This window comes from Oncorhynchus kisutch, linkage group LG18 (assembly GCF_002021735.2).
Source record: "Oncorhynchus kisutch isolate 150728-3 linkage group LG18, Okis_V2, whole genome shotgun sequence".
NCBI classification, from domain to species: Eukaryota; Metazoa; Chordata; class Actinopteri; order Salmoniformes; family Salmonidae; genus Oncorhynchus; species Oncorhynchus kisutch.
Window position 1 is genome coordinate 40,364,272 of NC_034191.2, and position 15,348 is coordinate 40,379,619.

A 15,348-nucleotide genomic window follows, 5' to 3' on the forward strand; every position below is an offset into this window, starting at 1 on the left:
ACTGGCTAGGCCACTCCAGGACCTTGAAATGCTTCTTACGAAGCCACTCCTTCGTTGCCCGGGCGGTGTGTTTGGGATCATAGTCATGCTGAAAGACCCAGCCACGTTTCATCTTCAATGCCCTTGCTGATGGAAGGAGGTTTTCACTCAAAATCTCACGATACATGGCCCCATTCATTCTTTCCTTTACACGGATCAGTCGTCCTGGTCCCTTTGGAGAAAAACAGCCCCAAAGCATGATGTTTCCACCCCCATGCTTCACAGTAGGTATGGTGTTCTTTGGATGCAACTCAGCATTCTTTGTCCTCCAAACACGACGAGTTGAGTTTTACCAAAAAGTTATATTTTGGTTTCATCTGACCATATGACATTTTCCCAATCTTCTTCTGGATCATCCAAATGCTCTCTAGCAAACTTCAGACGGGCCTGGACATGTATTGGCTTAAGCAGGGGGACACGTCTGGCAATGCAAGATTTGAATCCCTTGCGGCGTAGTGTGTTACTGATGGTAGGCTTTGTTACTTTGGTCCCAGCTCTCTGCAGCTCATTCACTAGGTCCCCCGTGTGGTTCTGGGATTTTTGCTCACCGTTGTGATAATTTTGAGCCCACGGGGTGAGATCTTGCGTGGAGCCCCAGATCGAGGGAGATTATCAGTAGTCTTGTATGTCTTTCATTTCCTAATAATTGCTCCCACAGTTGATTTCTTCAAACCAAGCTGCTTACCTATTGCAGATTCAGTCTTCCCAGCCTGGTGCAGGTCTACAATTTTGTTTCTGGTGTCCTTTGACAGCTCTTTGGTCTTGGCCATAGTAGAGTTTGGAGTGTGACTGTTTGAGGTTGTGGACAGGTGTCTTTTATACTGATAAGTTCAAACAGGTGCCATTAATACAGGTAACGAGTGGAGGACAGAGAAGCCTCTTAAAGAAGAAGTTACAGGTCTGTGAGAGTCAGAAATCTTGCTTGTTTGTAGGTGACCAAATACATTCATTAAAAATCCTACAATGTGATTTTCTTGATTTCTTTCTTCTCATTTTGTCTGTCATAGTTGAAGTGTACCTATGATGAAAATTACAGGCCTCTCTCATCTTTTAAAGTGGGAGAACTTGCACAATTGGTGGCTGACTAAATACTTTTTTGCCCCACTGTATATATGTCTATGTAACAAATATCTGAAATGGAAATGTAACATTCAATGTTCTGTGTTTGTCTGTACAAAGTACATCTGTCTGTCCATGATATAATAATTATTATTTTGGCAACAGTGGGATTGCTTTGTCAGTAGCAGAATGTTAGCCGAGGATGCTATGAGTGCATTTCATATACAGTACCCTCGAGTTTCTCGCTTTTATGACTGTACTTTTCTAATCTGATCTTCATAAATCCAATAAAACGATTTAACTAATTATAGTGAGCCTACTTTGGGGTTCAACATGAAACACAATGTTCCCACTCCAATGTCTGTCACACTCGAAACGCATTTAATTCCAAAAGCATTTTATTCAAACGCATACAAACTAGTAGGAAAGCAGTTCATGTCTTTGTACAGCGATCATGTAATAAATAAATAAAATACAAATGTCATGGCAACGCACCTTCTTAGTACATTATAAGGCAGGTAAGTCCAAAAGAATGTTCTGTTTGTAATGATAGCAGTACTAATAGTCTGGTTCAGCCTGGCTAACAGCTTGCAGAGGCCTTTGGCTATGTGATATCTAGCTAACAGAATGCATCGTCAATAAGTGCTATTATGTTTTCATCATGAGTGACATTCTTTCATATTGACTGAATATCATGGCTGGAAAATCCCCACGATATAAAAAAAACTATGTACTGTACATACTCTCCTCTGTAAAAAGTACCAAAATATATGAAACTACCAGACTTGGAACTTTATTCAAACTGCATCGCTGAAGCTTTCCAGATTGCCCGACAGCAATTTAAAGGTAATTTCTGATTGAGCCGACATAAGCTAGTATTTACCGTGAATGCAGTCTCCGCTAACGCAAGAACGTTGCCTTTGAATTTCGATCGCACTGTGACGCTGAACTTCTGCGATACGGATTGAATAGAGCCCTTGGCTTTTGCCCTAATGAGAAACGAGATCTATCACTTGTATATGTTGTTCTACAGTACGCAGTTATCAGGCTCGTTCCATGACACCATGACTTGTCATAAAACTGTGACCCACCAAAACCCTGAACTTCTGACCCCACAACAATGGGCCACCTGGTTACGGTTTGTGAGGGGCCAATGGGAGGTTAGGTGTAGAACAGTCATATGTTGGCGTCCAGCATCTCCAGGAAGAGTTTGTGCATGGGCACGTGGCCCTCCAGGTGGAGCCGGCAGAAGGTGTCCACGGCACGGTTGGCAGTCTGCCGGAGCAGGGGCAGGGTCATGAGCAGTTTGCCTGCCCGGTGGAGCTCTGCTGTGTGCTGGGCGCTCTCGTACTCCTGCAGGGCCTCATGGAGTCCGTCCTGGAACCGCTGCACTGCCTCCACACTCTCCAGGTTCTCTGCGTCTGAGCGGGGAGAGACAAGGTCAAGGGAGGCCTGTGGGTGTTTGGGTGTGGGTGGAATTGTGTGATAAACCTCCCCTTGTATCGGCACGACAGCATGTCCGATCCCATTGTCCACCTCATTTGTTTCGCCATTGAGGGCTAATGGACGGGCCAAGGTTAAGTTGCATGCAGCCGACCCTCATTTTCCCTGAAAGGACTGTAAAATGTAAAAACAAAGGCTCTCTCCTCTGATCCTTCTAGCCACCTCAGGCAGTTGTGACTGCCCCGGAGTGTCAGGCTAACGCAGCCAGACTCGCCTAATGGATTTCTGAATTCCTGTGATAATTTGCAGGGCGCTGGGAGGCAGATGGATTTATTGATCAGGGCTGAGGGCAGAAGCAGCCTTCTCACTGCTAGGATATTGATCAGTTTCCACTTGCTGTGGCCTGGGGAATAACAGCGGGAGCCGGAAGGGAGGGGAGGGAGGGGTGAGAGAAGTAGGTGTTGGAGAACAGATTTGGCAGACGTCTAGACCTCCCCACTCTCTGTCATGGTGGTCTGAAGACTGGCAGTTTATACAGAGGTGATGGGAAAATGATTCATAAACAAATGTTTTGGCGCACACAAGTATGTAGTATAGCATCGGTAATACCGTTAGTCATTATATACAATTATTAATGGCAGTTGTAAAAAAAAAGTGGAGGGCTGATAGTGACATGGGTCATGCTGAGAGAATCCCATTACTAAAACACGAGACCTGTGAGGGACGTTTGCCAATATGAGGGGTCTAGCCACTCATTCAGTCCCTGACAGCTAGTAGCTTTTCAAGGCATTGACCATCATTTAACAGCCTTGCCCTGCTAGGGGACCTGACCCTGGAGCAAAAGTGTATTCAAGGACACACCCTGAGGGAAAGTCACTGTGGATCACACTTAGGGGCTTGAATCAATCTGTATTGCTAAAGCATTTCAGAATGCAAGATAGACATGTAAAGGGTCATTCCAATCGAGCCGACATCTGCAGCGTTTACGTAAATACAGTCTCTGCTAACGCGGTAACATTGCCTCTAAATTTAAATCACGCTGCAGCGCCGAACTTCCACAATACGGATTGAATAGAACCCTGACTCTCTCCACAGTCCTGAAGGAGTGGCTGTATGTAAGGGCTGCCTGAGGACAGTGTAGTAGATTTTGTACCAAGTCAGTGTATTGTAAAGCTGCATTGAACACAATTATTTATTGTAAGCAGTAGCCAGGCAGATTAGATAGTACTGTATATTTTTGATAGTTCTGTCATTCTCATACTGCTTTCTAAGAGGGATTGTACAAGGGTACAGCTAGGTCTCTTGAGTTTGCTCTGTCACAGTTACAGGATCCTGAGTGGCGCAGCGGTCTGAGACCTTGCAGTGCTAGAGGCGTCACTACAGACCCGGGCTCGATCCCGGGTTGTATCATAACCGGCTGTGATCAGGAGTCCCATAGGGCGGCGCACAATTGGCCCAGCGTCGTCCGGGTTAGGGGTGGGTTTGCCCGGGGTAGGCCGTCATTGTAAATGAGAATTTGTTATTAACTGACTTGCCTAGTTAAACAAAGGTTAAATAAAACAATAAATAAACAGCTGACAACACTGAACTACTGATAACAGATATCCAGTGCAGGCCATGTAGTTAGTACCTGAGTTGGCGAGGGCCATGGCCTTGAGAGTGACCACTTCCTCTCGGCTCAGGTTCATCTGCCTGTACTTGGTGGTCAGCTGTCTCAGGGCGGTGTAGAGGTCAGAGAGTCCGGCTGCTCTGCACTGGGCCTGGCCCAGACGCAGGTTCCCAGCAAACACCAGCTCCTCCCCATAGCCCAGAGACTGAGACACAACTGACAGGACCAGTGTCTCCATCCAACCACTCTGCAGCAGGGTCATCTGGTCCACCAATGAAAGGGCAGAGAAGCCTGGAAGGGCAAATATGGAAATGTAATACTCCATAAGTTCTCACAGTATAAAAAGTCAACTTTGTCCCTTTGTACCGGTGTAAAATGGCATAGTATTTTAATTGTTTTTAAGCAGGGAGTCACGCTTATTTAAGATTACCTACAAGAGCAACAGGAGTGGGTACCTGGGATATGCTTTGCCCAGCCAATCATGACCAGGAGTTCCCTGTTTAGGAGGTCACAAAGCATCAGCAGGGCTTTAAGGTTGTCATCATTGGTTGAGTTGTCAGGCGTGGCACACAGGGGGGCTGGCTCTGTCAAGAGGAGCTGGGAGATCACTTTGTATCCTGAAAGAGGTCAAACAGATATATTAGTAATGCACTCTATTGTACTCCCCGCTTGTGACTGACAAGACTCTTATTGGAGTGTGTGAGTGTTGCAGGACAGAGGGTACACACCGTTGGACTTGTCGGGGTGTGTGTCTGGGGCCTTCGTATAAAGAGAGAGGCCAGAGTCCCCCCTTCTCTTGTACTTCTGACGTCCTCCTCTGACTCGGTCCATGCGAACACCTGTGGTGACACAAACATGATGATCAGTGATCATCCTCTTGGCTCATTGATTGAGCCCCAATCCCCAAGTCAAGAACAGACTATGGGAGGTGCACAGTACTACATAGAGTCACGGCGCCATTGAACTCTATTCCACATCGGGTAACTGATGCAAGCAGAATCCATTTTTAAAAAGAGATACAAATAAATGTCTAAGTCACCCCAAACATACTTAACATACTTAAAGTGTTGTGAAAAGTGTTAGGAAATGTAATGTTGTGTAATATTTAAAATGGTATATAACTGCTTTAATGTTGCAGGACCCTAGGAAGAGTAGCAGCTGCCTTGGCCACAGCTAATGGGGATTGAAAATAGAGGTTGAGTAGTTAAAAACTCTAACTCAGGCTGCATGTGTTCTGCAGACCTGCACACTTAAGCATGTCCGTTTATTGAGCCCATTGATCCCACTGAGATGAGTTGCTGAGTTGGTCATCAAGTCTCACCTTCCTTCATCATGCCGGCACGCAGGCACTTCTGGAAGCGGCACGCTTGGCACGACTTCCTACGACGCTTGGTGATCTCACAATCGTTCATCAAAGGGCAGCTGTACTCAATGTTACCTGGAAACAGAGAAAAGCGCAGCTCTGTTTACACCACGCACTCTATACTTGAGGTTAACCAGTCAGAAAAGCCAATGACGCAAAAATGGAATCCAAATGGTGACACTGTATTTTACAGTATCTCTCTCACAGTGCATTCTCGATGCTTGACTTTTCAGAAAGCCTAAAGGTCAAATTGCCATGCTGTAAAACAAAGTGTGTTTTTAGTGGGGGGTGCCACCATGGCTAGCCCTTGCCATCTGGTGGTTTACTGAGTTTCACTGTCTGTGGCACTATGACAGAAGTCCTTTGCCTCTGTATTCGCTGGCACCCTGAGCTTTCACACAGCAATCAATAAAAGCCCAGACAAAATACAGATATTGATTGGCTTTTTCACACTGAGCCTAACGACCACAACAAGTGTTACAACGTTTGGTCTCACACAAGACAAAAAAGGGGATTTAATAGAGTATTGATTCATTTCTCCCACACATCTATACCCAGACAAGTAGGTCTGGATCTGGGGGTGATCTAGGGGCCAAGGGCCCTCGATCAATGAGCTCACCCCTAAATCCCCCATCCCCCTGGACAAGAGGCTCTGAGATTAGGGCCTCCAAGTTACAGCTCTAAGCTTTTAACAAGAGATTGGCACCTCTTCAGAGTGCCATTCATCAAGAAACTAAAATGTGTTGTGTGGTGTTATAGGTGCAATAACACACGTTTAAACTGCAGTTTATATTTTGAAATGGGCACTGTTGCTAAAAGAACGCATTATGAAAAGCCACTTTTGATAAATGATAATACAATAAGTATTTTCATTCAACTTCATACTTGAAATTAGGCGCATAGTCAAATAATGTTGAGATTCAGTCGCATCAAGCGCCACTGGATCAATATCACGCGTCAGTTATTTTGGAACATTTGTAGCAGAGAATAATCCGCTCTAGTTTCAGACTGCAAAAATCCAATATTCAGGATTATATTAAGAAATCAAAACGAACGACTTTACAAAATCATTTTTTCCCATTTAGAAACAAGCCAACAATAAACATATCGTTGTCGCCCCCCCTTAAATGAACTACTAGGCCATAGCTCTCGCGGCCAATCCGTGTAACATTGTAAATGCCGGATCTCTATGGCAAGACGCATCAAAATCGGCCCAGTGCTGTTTGAGATAGCAGATTGGCCTATCGCGTGTAACGAACGTACGAACGGACCGAGATAGATCCACAGTCCCCTCCCCGATTTCATTTTGGGGGACAATAAAGCATTTCTGGGGCCATCAACCAATATGAAGCACATTGAGTCTTCACACGAAAATCAATCCCATAGCTGAGTCTGCGGCTGACAGAACTATTGGAAATCTGTGTATGCCGCAATCAGCCTAATTTGCGCTTCCCCCTCTAATAGATTATTGATTATATTATTAATTAAGATCTAGCCCAGAACTTCGCCTTGTCCTAAAAGTATCACACGTGCACGCTCGCACACAGTGCACGCAACACACACCACCGACTGCTTGATTTGATGTTCTATCAGGTTTTTGCAGAAACCTAAACACTTTTTGTTTACCTTGAATTGTCCTCTTGAAGAAAGCCTTGCATGCCTCACACGACGCTACTCCGTAGTGATATCCCGATGCAAAGTCGCCACACACTAGGCACAGCCTTTTAGGTCCAGAGCCCAGCGAAGATAAGTAGTCACATTTGAGGATGGAGTCAACGTGCGAGGAGAGCGCCAAACTGCGATCCGAGCAAAACTGAGATGCGCTGCTAGAGTCCGGTGCTGCGCTGACACCGCTGCCGCTGCTGCTCGAACTCGGGGATTCCGGGTCCAGCGAGTGACCCGGTGAGAATAAATTGTATCCACTGCTGTCCGAGCTGGGACTGAATTCTGTGGTTCTGTCCAGGGCGAAGGTAGGGCTGGGGGGGTCCTTCTTGATACATGTATCATCTAGTAAAGGAGCGTCGTCGGTGTTTGAGGAGTCCAACAGGCTGATGGCACAATTGAAATGATCATGACAACAACATAGTGCCACTGAAATAATGCCCTATTATTTATAGAACTGCTACGATAACAGTGTGGCATGCAGACCACAATATAGTCTGCCTATTAGGTGGACCACCTCAAGGACCAACAACTTTATTCATGTTCCCTATGGAGGACACCAAATTTTGCATTTATTCTGCAGACAATTAATAATAACTTTTTTTTTTCAACTGAATTAAGCCTTATATCATTAAAATAAACACACATCAACAGCACATAATTGGTGGCAATCAGATTAACGACCAATAAAATGTATCTATGATCACATTCAATTGTTCATTACTTTCATACCAAATATGAATGTAATTTTTTTTTACAAAAAATAATCTCAGTAATTCTTACTGGTTGTGCTGGCTGTGGAAGTGGACGTTTTCACTCAGGCAAAAATCCTTTAGATCCATATCCAGGAAGAAAGTCTCAAGGAGATGAAATGAGAACTATAGTTGTCAATGCAGTAGTAGTATTCTAGTATTCTGGTTTGGGAGCTAAAGGCAGAGAAATAGTGACAGAGCGAGGACACTGAGACAAGGGCCACAGTTATAGTTGCAGGTTTATTTAGCTGAAGACTTGTGTCATTGCAAAGGGGCGGGGCCTGGAGGACAAATCCTGACAAGCACTAAACGTTTGTTGATGGTTTCATTCTCTTCTCACTTCCATTGTGTTGAGCATACAACATACATATGTACATATTTACATACTACACAGAAGGAAACATGTATACATGATACACGAGTCAAGGTATGAATAAGATTTGTTAAAGAGGATTTTCACTGGTACCTCTTATTGACAAAGTGTTATCAAAGTGAGGTGAAAACATGAAACGTTTATTGCTTATGATGGAACACCATGCGCTATGTCCATCATTAAATGCATTTTGCTATTCTTGTTTTCCAGACTCCGCCCTCCCTCACCTCTGTAATTGTTGGACCAGGATTTCCCTCTTCTACTGTTTGGTGTAAACAGAGAAAGCACGCAGAACAGACTCACGGACACGGCATCCTCCAGGTATTCGTTGTTCCTCATAACAATGTCTCACTTTTAAAAGCTATAAATTGCATATTGGTGACAGTACTATTCCAGTTCCTGAACCAAAATGCATCACTATTACTGAAACATTTGAATGAATGCTTGTCCAGTCTCGCATAGGCCTTTCTCTTTGAAGTGTGTTTTCATGGTTACTCTTGGAAAGTCAGGTAAGGTGAGCTTGAGAGAAAGTGAGAGGCAGGTGGGTGGGGGGGGGGGGGGGATTAGAACAGGCCGGAAAACCAAGGGATATAATTATACTAGAGAAAGGGAGGGAGGTAGTGGAAAGAGAGAGGGGACTTTAACTTGGAACTGGTCAGTAGGTCAGGTACATGTGTACAGGACAGGGCTTACATCTGGTGAAAGGGGAGGCGGTGATGAGGTAGGAGGGTTAGGGTGTCTGGAGGGTGAGGATTATGAGCCATCCGATGCCAGTGCGTTGGCAGGCTTGCTAAGGCAGCACTTTTGGACAACCCTGATGTGTGAAATCCCTGTGAGGAGCGAGAACATCCAAATCCAGCCATCAGACACCTTAGCCAAATTTATACCTGGTGTTAACATGGGTCCTTTGTCCTGATCTTGTCTGCATTCTGCTTGTGCGCACATTTCCAGAAATGTGTCTCCACACACGGTATTCAAATGTGTCGATTATCCATCTACTGTGTTTGCATTGTGACCACATTTCCTGGTCCCTTCTTTTATGCAAATGATTTCACAGCTATTCTTTCAAAATAATATGTATTTATTTTTTGTAAGACACATTGATATAATCATTCACTGGTGCCACCTGTGAATGATTTTAGAGGGCGGAATGATGACGATTTAAATGGTTTCTCTGTCCAGATCTGTCTACACGTGTAAGATATCCACACACAAGGCGTGTCTGACTACCTCCGGAGGAGGGCAGGATGATCTGATCGCAATCGTTTGATGTCTACACCTGTCCAAAAATATCGGCACAATCAGAATGCGGACAAGATCAGGACAAAAGACGGAAGTTAGAATCAGGTATAAACGCTGTTCTAGATACCTGCTTCACTTGAGTTACTGGTATTAGCTGGATCCCAATAAGTTTCAAAATAGATTATCCAACAAAAATGAATCAATCCATTTGGCATATTATACAGTGCAATTGGAAAGTATTCCAACCCCTTGACTTTTTCCAGATTTTGTTATGTTACAGCCTTGTTCTAAAATGGATTAAATCGTTTTTCCCCCCTCATCAACCTACACACAATACCACATAATGACAAAGCAGAAAAACGTTTTTAGAAATTTTTGCAAATGTATTAAAAATTAAAACAGAAATATCACTATCACATAAGTATTCAGACACTTTACTCAGTACTTTGTTGAAGCACCTTTGGCAGCAATTATAGCCGAGAGTCTTCTTGGGTATGACGCTACAAGCTTGGCACACCTGTATTTGGGAAGTTTCTCCCATTCTTTTTTGCAGATCCTCTCAAGCTCTGTCAGGTTGGATGGGGAGCGTCGCTGCACAGCTATTTTCAGGGTTCAGCTCTGGCTGGGCCACTCAATGGCATTCAGAGACTTGACCCCATGCCACTTGGCTGTGTGCTTAGAATCGTTGTCCTGTTGGAAGGTGAAACCTTCAAAGCTCTGGAGAAGGATTTCATCAAGGATCTCTCTGTACTTTGCTCCGTTCATCTTTCCCTCGATCCTGACTAGTCTCCCAGTACCTGACACTGAAAAACGTCCCCAAAGCATGATGCTGGCACTACCATGCTTCACCGTAGGGATGGTGCCAGGTTTCCTCCAGATGTGACGTTTGGCATTCAGGCCAAAGAGTTCAATCTTGGTTTCATCAGACCAGAGAATCTTGTTTCTCATGGTCTGAGAGTCCTTTAGGTGCCTTTTAGCAAACTCCAAGTAAGCTGTCATGTGCATTTTACTGAGGAGTGGCTTCTGTCTGGCTACTCGACCATAAAGGCCTGATTGGTGGAGTGCTGCAGAGATGGATGTCCTTCTGGAAGGTTCTCCCATCTCCACAGAGGAACTCTGGAGCTCTTTCAGAGTGACCATCAACTTCTTGGTCACCTCCCTGACCAAGGCCCTTCTCCCCCGATTGCTCAGTTTGGCCAGGCGGCCAGCTCTAGGAAGAGTCTTGGTGGTTCCAAACTTCTTCCATTTAAGAATGATGGAGGTCACTGTGTTCTTGGGGAAATTTAATGCTGCAGAATTTTTATGGTACCCTTCCCCAGATCTATGCCTAGACACAATCCTGTCTCGGCGCTCTACTGACAATTCCGTTTTTTTTCTCTGAACTTCACTGTCAACTGTGGGACCTTAAATAGACAGGTGTGTGTGCCTTAGCAAATCATGTCCAATCAATTGAATTTACCACAGATGGACTCCAATCAAGTTGTCAAGGATGATCAATGGACACAGGATGCACCTGAACTCAATGTCGAGTCTCATAGCAAAGGGCATTTCTGTTTTTTATTTTGAATACATTTACAAAAATGTCATTATGGGGTATTGTGTGTAGATTGAGGAGGAAAAGATTTTGTTGAATTAATTTAAGAATAACAAAATGTGGAAAAGGTCAAGGGGTCTGAATACTTTCCCGAATGCTCTGTATAACCAATACTTTGCGATTCCTTTTTTTCCCCTCTAAATTGTGGATATTCCAAACAAATATGATTTTGGCTAGTTCCCTGATACATTTCCACATGGTATTCCACCATATGAAAATGATTTGGGATGAAAGGGTCCCACAGTGGACCCCTGATGCCTCTTCTCTATTGAAACACATTCCCTGCCCTTGTTATCCCCCAGCTGTGAAATGTATTACAGCGCAGCAGCACACTGACCCGGTTCCGACCCGGGTAGGCACCCAGTACAGGGAGATAGGATTACTGTCTAGTCTGACACTACCTGACACTTCTCATTCCTTCTCAGCCCTAATCCAACAACGGCTACATCAGCAAGATACCCCCCCCACACACACACACACTCTCAACGCACACACACACTCACACAGACACTCACACACGCACAGAGAGAGAGAGCCTCAGTTGACCTTGCTAACACAACCAGCACCATCAGGGCTAATGGGTGTAATCAAGTGATTCTATAGCTCCCTGGGTGTGTACTGAGGCGCAGGTCAGCCTGGGTGCAGTTTTCATGCTCTGTTACAGTGCAGGTCAATGGTACAGACAGGACTGAACTCTCTCCCTCTCTGTGATGGAGACAGTGGAGCAGGAGCCTACTATTAGCCCATCTTGTCCCTTGTCCTGCTCCCATATCATTACATTGTAACAGGCTGAAAGTCCACTTACAAAACCATGATAATACTAATGCCTGTTTTTAAGGTACTCTTACTGCTTGAATGATCATTTAATAAAGGCTCCATAGTCACGACATGATTTAAGGCTGAGTGATATACACTGAGAATACAAAACATTAAGAACACCTGCTCTTTCCATGACAGACTGAACAGGCGAATCCAGTTGAAAGCCATGATCCCTTATTGATGTCACTTGTTAAATCCACTTCAAATCAGTGTAGATGAAGGGGAGGAGACAGGCTAAATAATGACTTTTAAGCCTTGAGATAATTGAGACTTGGATTGTGTATGCGTGTCATTTAGAGGGTGAATGGGCAAGGCAAAAAATGCCAGTTTGTGTCAAGAACTGCAGCACTGTTGGGTTTTCCCATGTGTGTCAAGAATGGTCCACCTCCCAAAGGACATCCAGCCGACTTGACACAACTGTGGGCATTGGAATCAACATGGGCCAGCATCCCTGTGGAACGCTTTCGACACCTTGTAGAGTCCATGCCCCAACGAATTGAGGCTGAATTGGGGGTGCGGCTCAATATTAGGAAGGTGCTCCTAATGTTTAGTATAATATAATTGTAGACCCACTCGAGTGGGATATATTTGTAATGAACAAAGGATAAACAAAGGAACAGCAAGTGTAGTTGTTACTGGTTATTGGTGAACACAGTAATAATGAGGCATTACAATTACTCCGAAGCTGCCACTTATTGTATTTGCCAGCAAGTGGTAAGTGTTAACACCGGTCTTCCAGTCATTTGGCCCAGATTCAGGATAGTTCATGAGGAGAGAAAACAGAGAGTGTACAGTCCAACAGAAAAAGAGGATATTTGGCTAGCCCTTGTAATCCGCAAGAGATAATTAAGAATGAAGTGAACCTCTTTAATCAGCTTTGTAGTGTGTGGTGGAGAAGGATTGGCCTATAAAAGAGATTAGACATGGAATCCTTATAAACACTCCTGGGTTAGAGTAGCAGGTAAATGGATTAGAGGCCTGACCACATAGAGCATGTGTGAGAGAGGTGGAAACTGCTGTTATGACAGTGTAAGATAGGGGCAGTGATGATTCTAATCAAAATTTGCCTGGCTACCCACACTCCTTTCTCCAGCCAAACGCTACACCACGCCCACAGACGTTAGTTTGTTCTCCGCAATGAGTCTGGTTCTGAATACCTCTGCAACCCTTCACCGAATGCAACCACATCCTGGGCCGTCTGATTGGTCCAGAAACCAATAGGTTGAGCCAAAGCTAGAACACACATGGGTAATGTAGTGGTTTGGAAATTCGTGATTGGCTTTGATATGCTGATTGGTTAGAGATGATCCAATCGCTGATGACTTTGTTTCGTACAACGCCCCTTGTGCCCCTCTTCAACACGAAGTATGTAGCGAACGATAGTTTGAGCCATCAGGCTAAATCAAAATACTGTGTAATACCTACACCACTGGTTTACTCCTAATGTATACTGAACTAGCTTCCAATATGTTACTACTTTATAACAACAACCTTGCAGGCCCAGACGGCATCCCCAGCCGCGCCCTCAGAGCATGCGCAGACCAGCTGGCTGGTGTGTTTACGGACATATTCAATCAATCTTTATCCCAGTCTGCTGTTCCCACATGCTTCAAGAGGGCCACCATTGTCCCTGTTCCCAAGAAACCTAAGGCAACTGAGCTAAATGACTACCGCCCGTAGCACTCACTTCCGTCATCATGAAGTGCTTTGATAGACTAGTCAAGGACCATATCACCTCCACCCTACCTGACACCCTAGACCCACTCCAATTTGCTTACCGCCCAAATAGGTCCACAGACGATGCAATCTCAACCACACTGCACACTGCCCTAACACATCTGGACAAGAGGAATACCAATGTGAGAATGCTGTTCATCGATTACAGCTCAGCATTTAACACCATAGTACCCTCCAAGCTCGTCATCAAGCTCGAGACCCTGGGTCTCGACCCCGCCCTGTGCAACTGGGTACTGTACTTCCTGACGTGCCGCCCCCAGGTGGTGAGGGTAGGTAACAACATCTCCACCCCGCTGATCATTACAACTCTGGGGCCCCACAAGGGTGCGTTGTCAGCCCTCTCCTGTACTCCCTGTTCACCCACGACTGCGTGACCATGCACGCCTCCAACTCAATCATCAAGTTTGCGGACGACACGACAGTGGTAGGCTTGATTACCAACAATGACGAGACGGCCTACAGGGAGGAGGTGAGGGCCCTCGGAGTGTGGTGTCAGGAAAATAACCTCACACTCAACGTCAACAAAACAAAGGAGATGATTGTGGACTTCAGAAAACAGCAGAGGGAGCACTCCCCCTATCCACATCGATGGGACAATAGTGGAGAGGCTAGTAAGTTTTAAGTTCCTCGGCGTACACATCACGGACAAACTGAATTGGTCCACCCACACAGACAGCGTCGTGAAGAAGGCGAAGCAGCGCCTCTTCAACCTCAGGAGGCTGAAGAAATTCGGCTTGTCACCAAAAGCACTCACAAATCGACAATCAAGAGCATCCTGTCGGGCTGTATCACCGCCTGGTACGGCAACTGCTCTGCCCACAATCGTAAGGCTCTCCAGAGGGTAGTGAGGTCTGCACAACGATAGCATCCTGTCGGGCTGTATCACCGCCTGGTACGGCAACTGCTCCGCCCACAACCGTAAGGCTCTCCAGAGGGTAGTGAGGTCTGCACAACGCATCACCAGGGGCAAACTACCTGCCCTCCAGGACACCTACACCACCCGATGTCACAGGAAGGCCATAAAGATCATCAAGGACAACAACCACCCGAGCCACTGCCTGTTCACCCCGCTATCATCCAGAAGGCGAGGTCAGTACAGGTGCATTAAAGCAGGGACCGAGAGACTGAAAAACAGCTTATATCTCAAGGCCATCAGACTGTTAAACAGCCACCACTAACATTGAGTGGCTGCTGCCAACACACTGACTCAACTCCAGCCACTTTAATAATGGGAATTGATGGAAATTGATGTAAAATATATCACTAGCCACTTTAAACAATGCTACTTAATATAATACCCTTTACATACCCTACATTACTCATCTCTATATGTATATACTGTACTCTATATCATCTACTGCATCTTTATGTAATACATGTATCACTAGCCACTTTAAACTATGCCACTTTTGTTTACATACCCTACATTACTCATCTCATATGTATATACTGCACTCGATACCATCTACTGCATCTTGCCTATTCCGTTCTATACCATCCCTCATTCATATATCTTTATGTACATATTCTTTATCCCTTTACACTTGTGTGTATAAGGTAGTAGTTTTGGAATTGTTAGGTTAGATTACTCGCTGGTTATTACTGCATTGTCGGAACTAGAAGCACAAGCATTTCGCTACCCTCGCATTAACATCT

At 45.0% G+C, this 15,348-nt stretch overlaps 1 protein-coding gene across 1 annotated transcript; it reads right to left on the reverse strand.

Moving 5' to 3' along the window:
- Window positions 1-1,478: 1,478 nt before the first annotated feature.
- Window positions 1,479-8,143, reverse strand: LOC109909358 (estrogen-related receptor gamma-like). Its single transcript, XM_020508421.2, has 7 exons — window positions 7,959-8,143; window positions 7,140-7,561; window positions 5,472-5,588; window positions 4,879-4,989; window positions 4,606-4,767; window positions 4,172-4,441; window positions 1,479-2,519 (listed from the first exon to the last, which is right to left on the reverse strand). Exons 1-7 carry the CDS (start codon window positions 8,015-8,017, stop codon window positions 2,275-2,277), a joined length of 1,386 nt encoding a protein of 461 aa, XP_020364010.2. The 5' UTR covers window positions 8,018-8,143; the 3' UTR covers window positions 1,479-2,274.
- Window positions 8,144-15,348: the final 7,205 nt, after the last annotated feature.

Coding starts and splice junctions, on each gene's coding strand:
- LOC109909358 (XM_020508421.2), bottom strand. CDS start 8,017: ATGGATCTAAAGGATTTTTGCCTGAGTGAAAACGTCCACTTCCACAGC. Junction 4,768..4,878: donor ACACCCCGACAAGTCCAACG/GTGTGTACCCTC, acceptor GACCTCTTTCAG/GATACAAAGTGATCTCCCAG. Junction 2,520..4,171: donor CATGGCCCTCGCCAACTCAG/GTACTAACTACA, acceptor CTCCCCGCTCAG/ACGCAGAGAACCTGGAGAGT.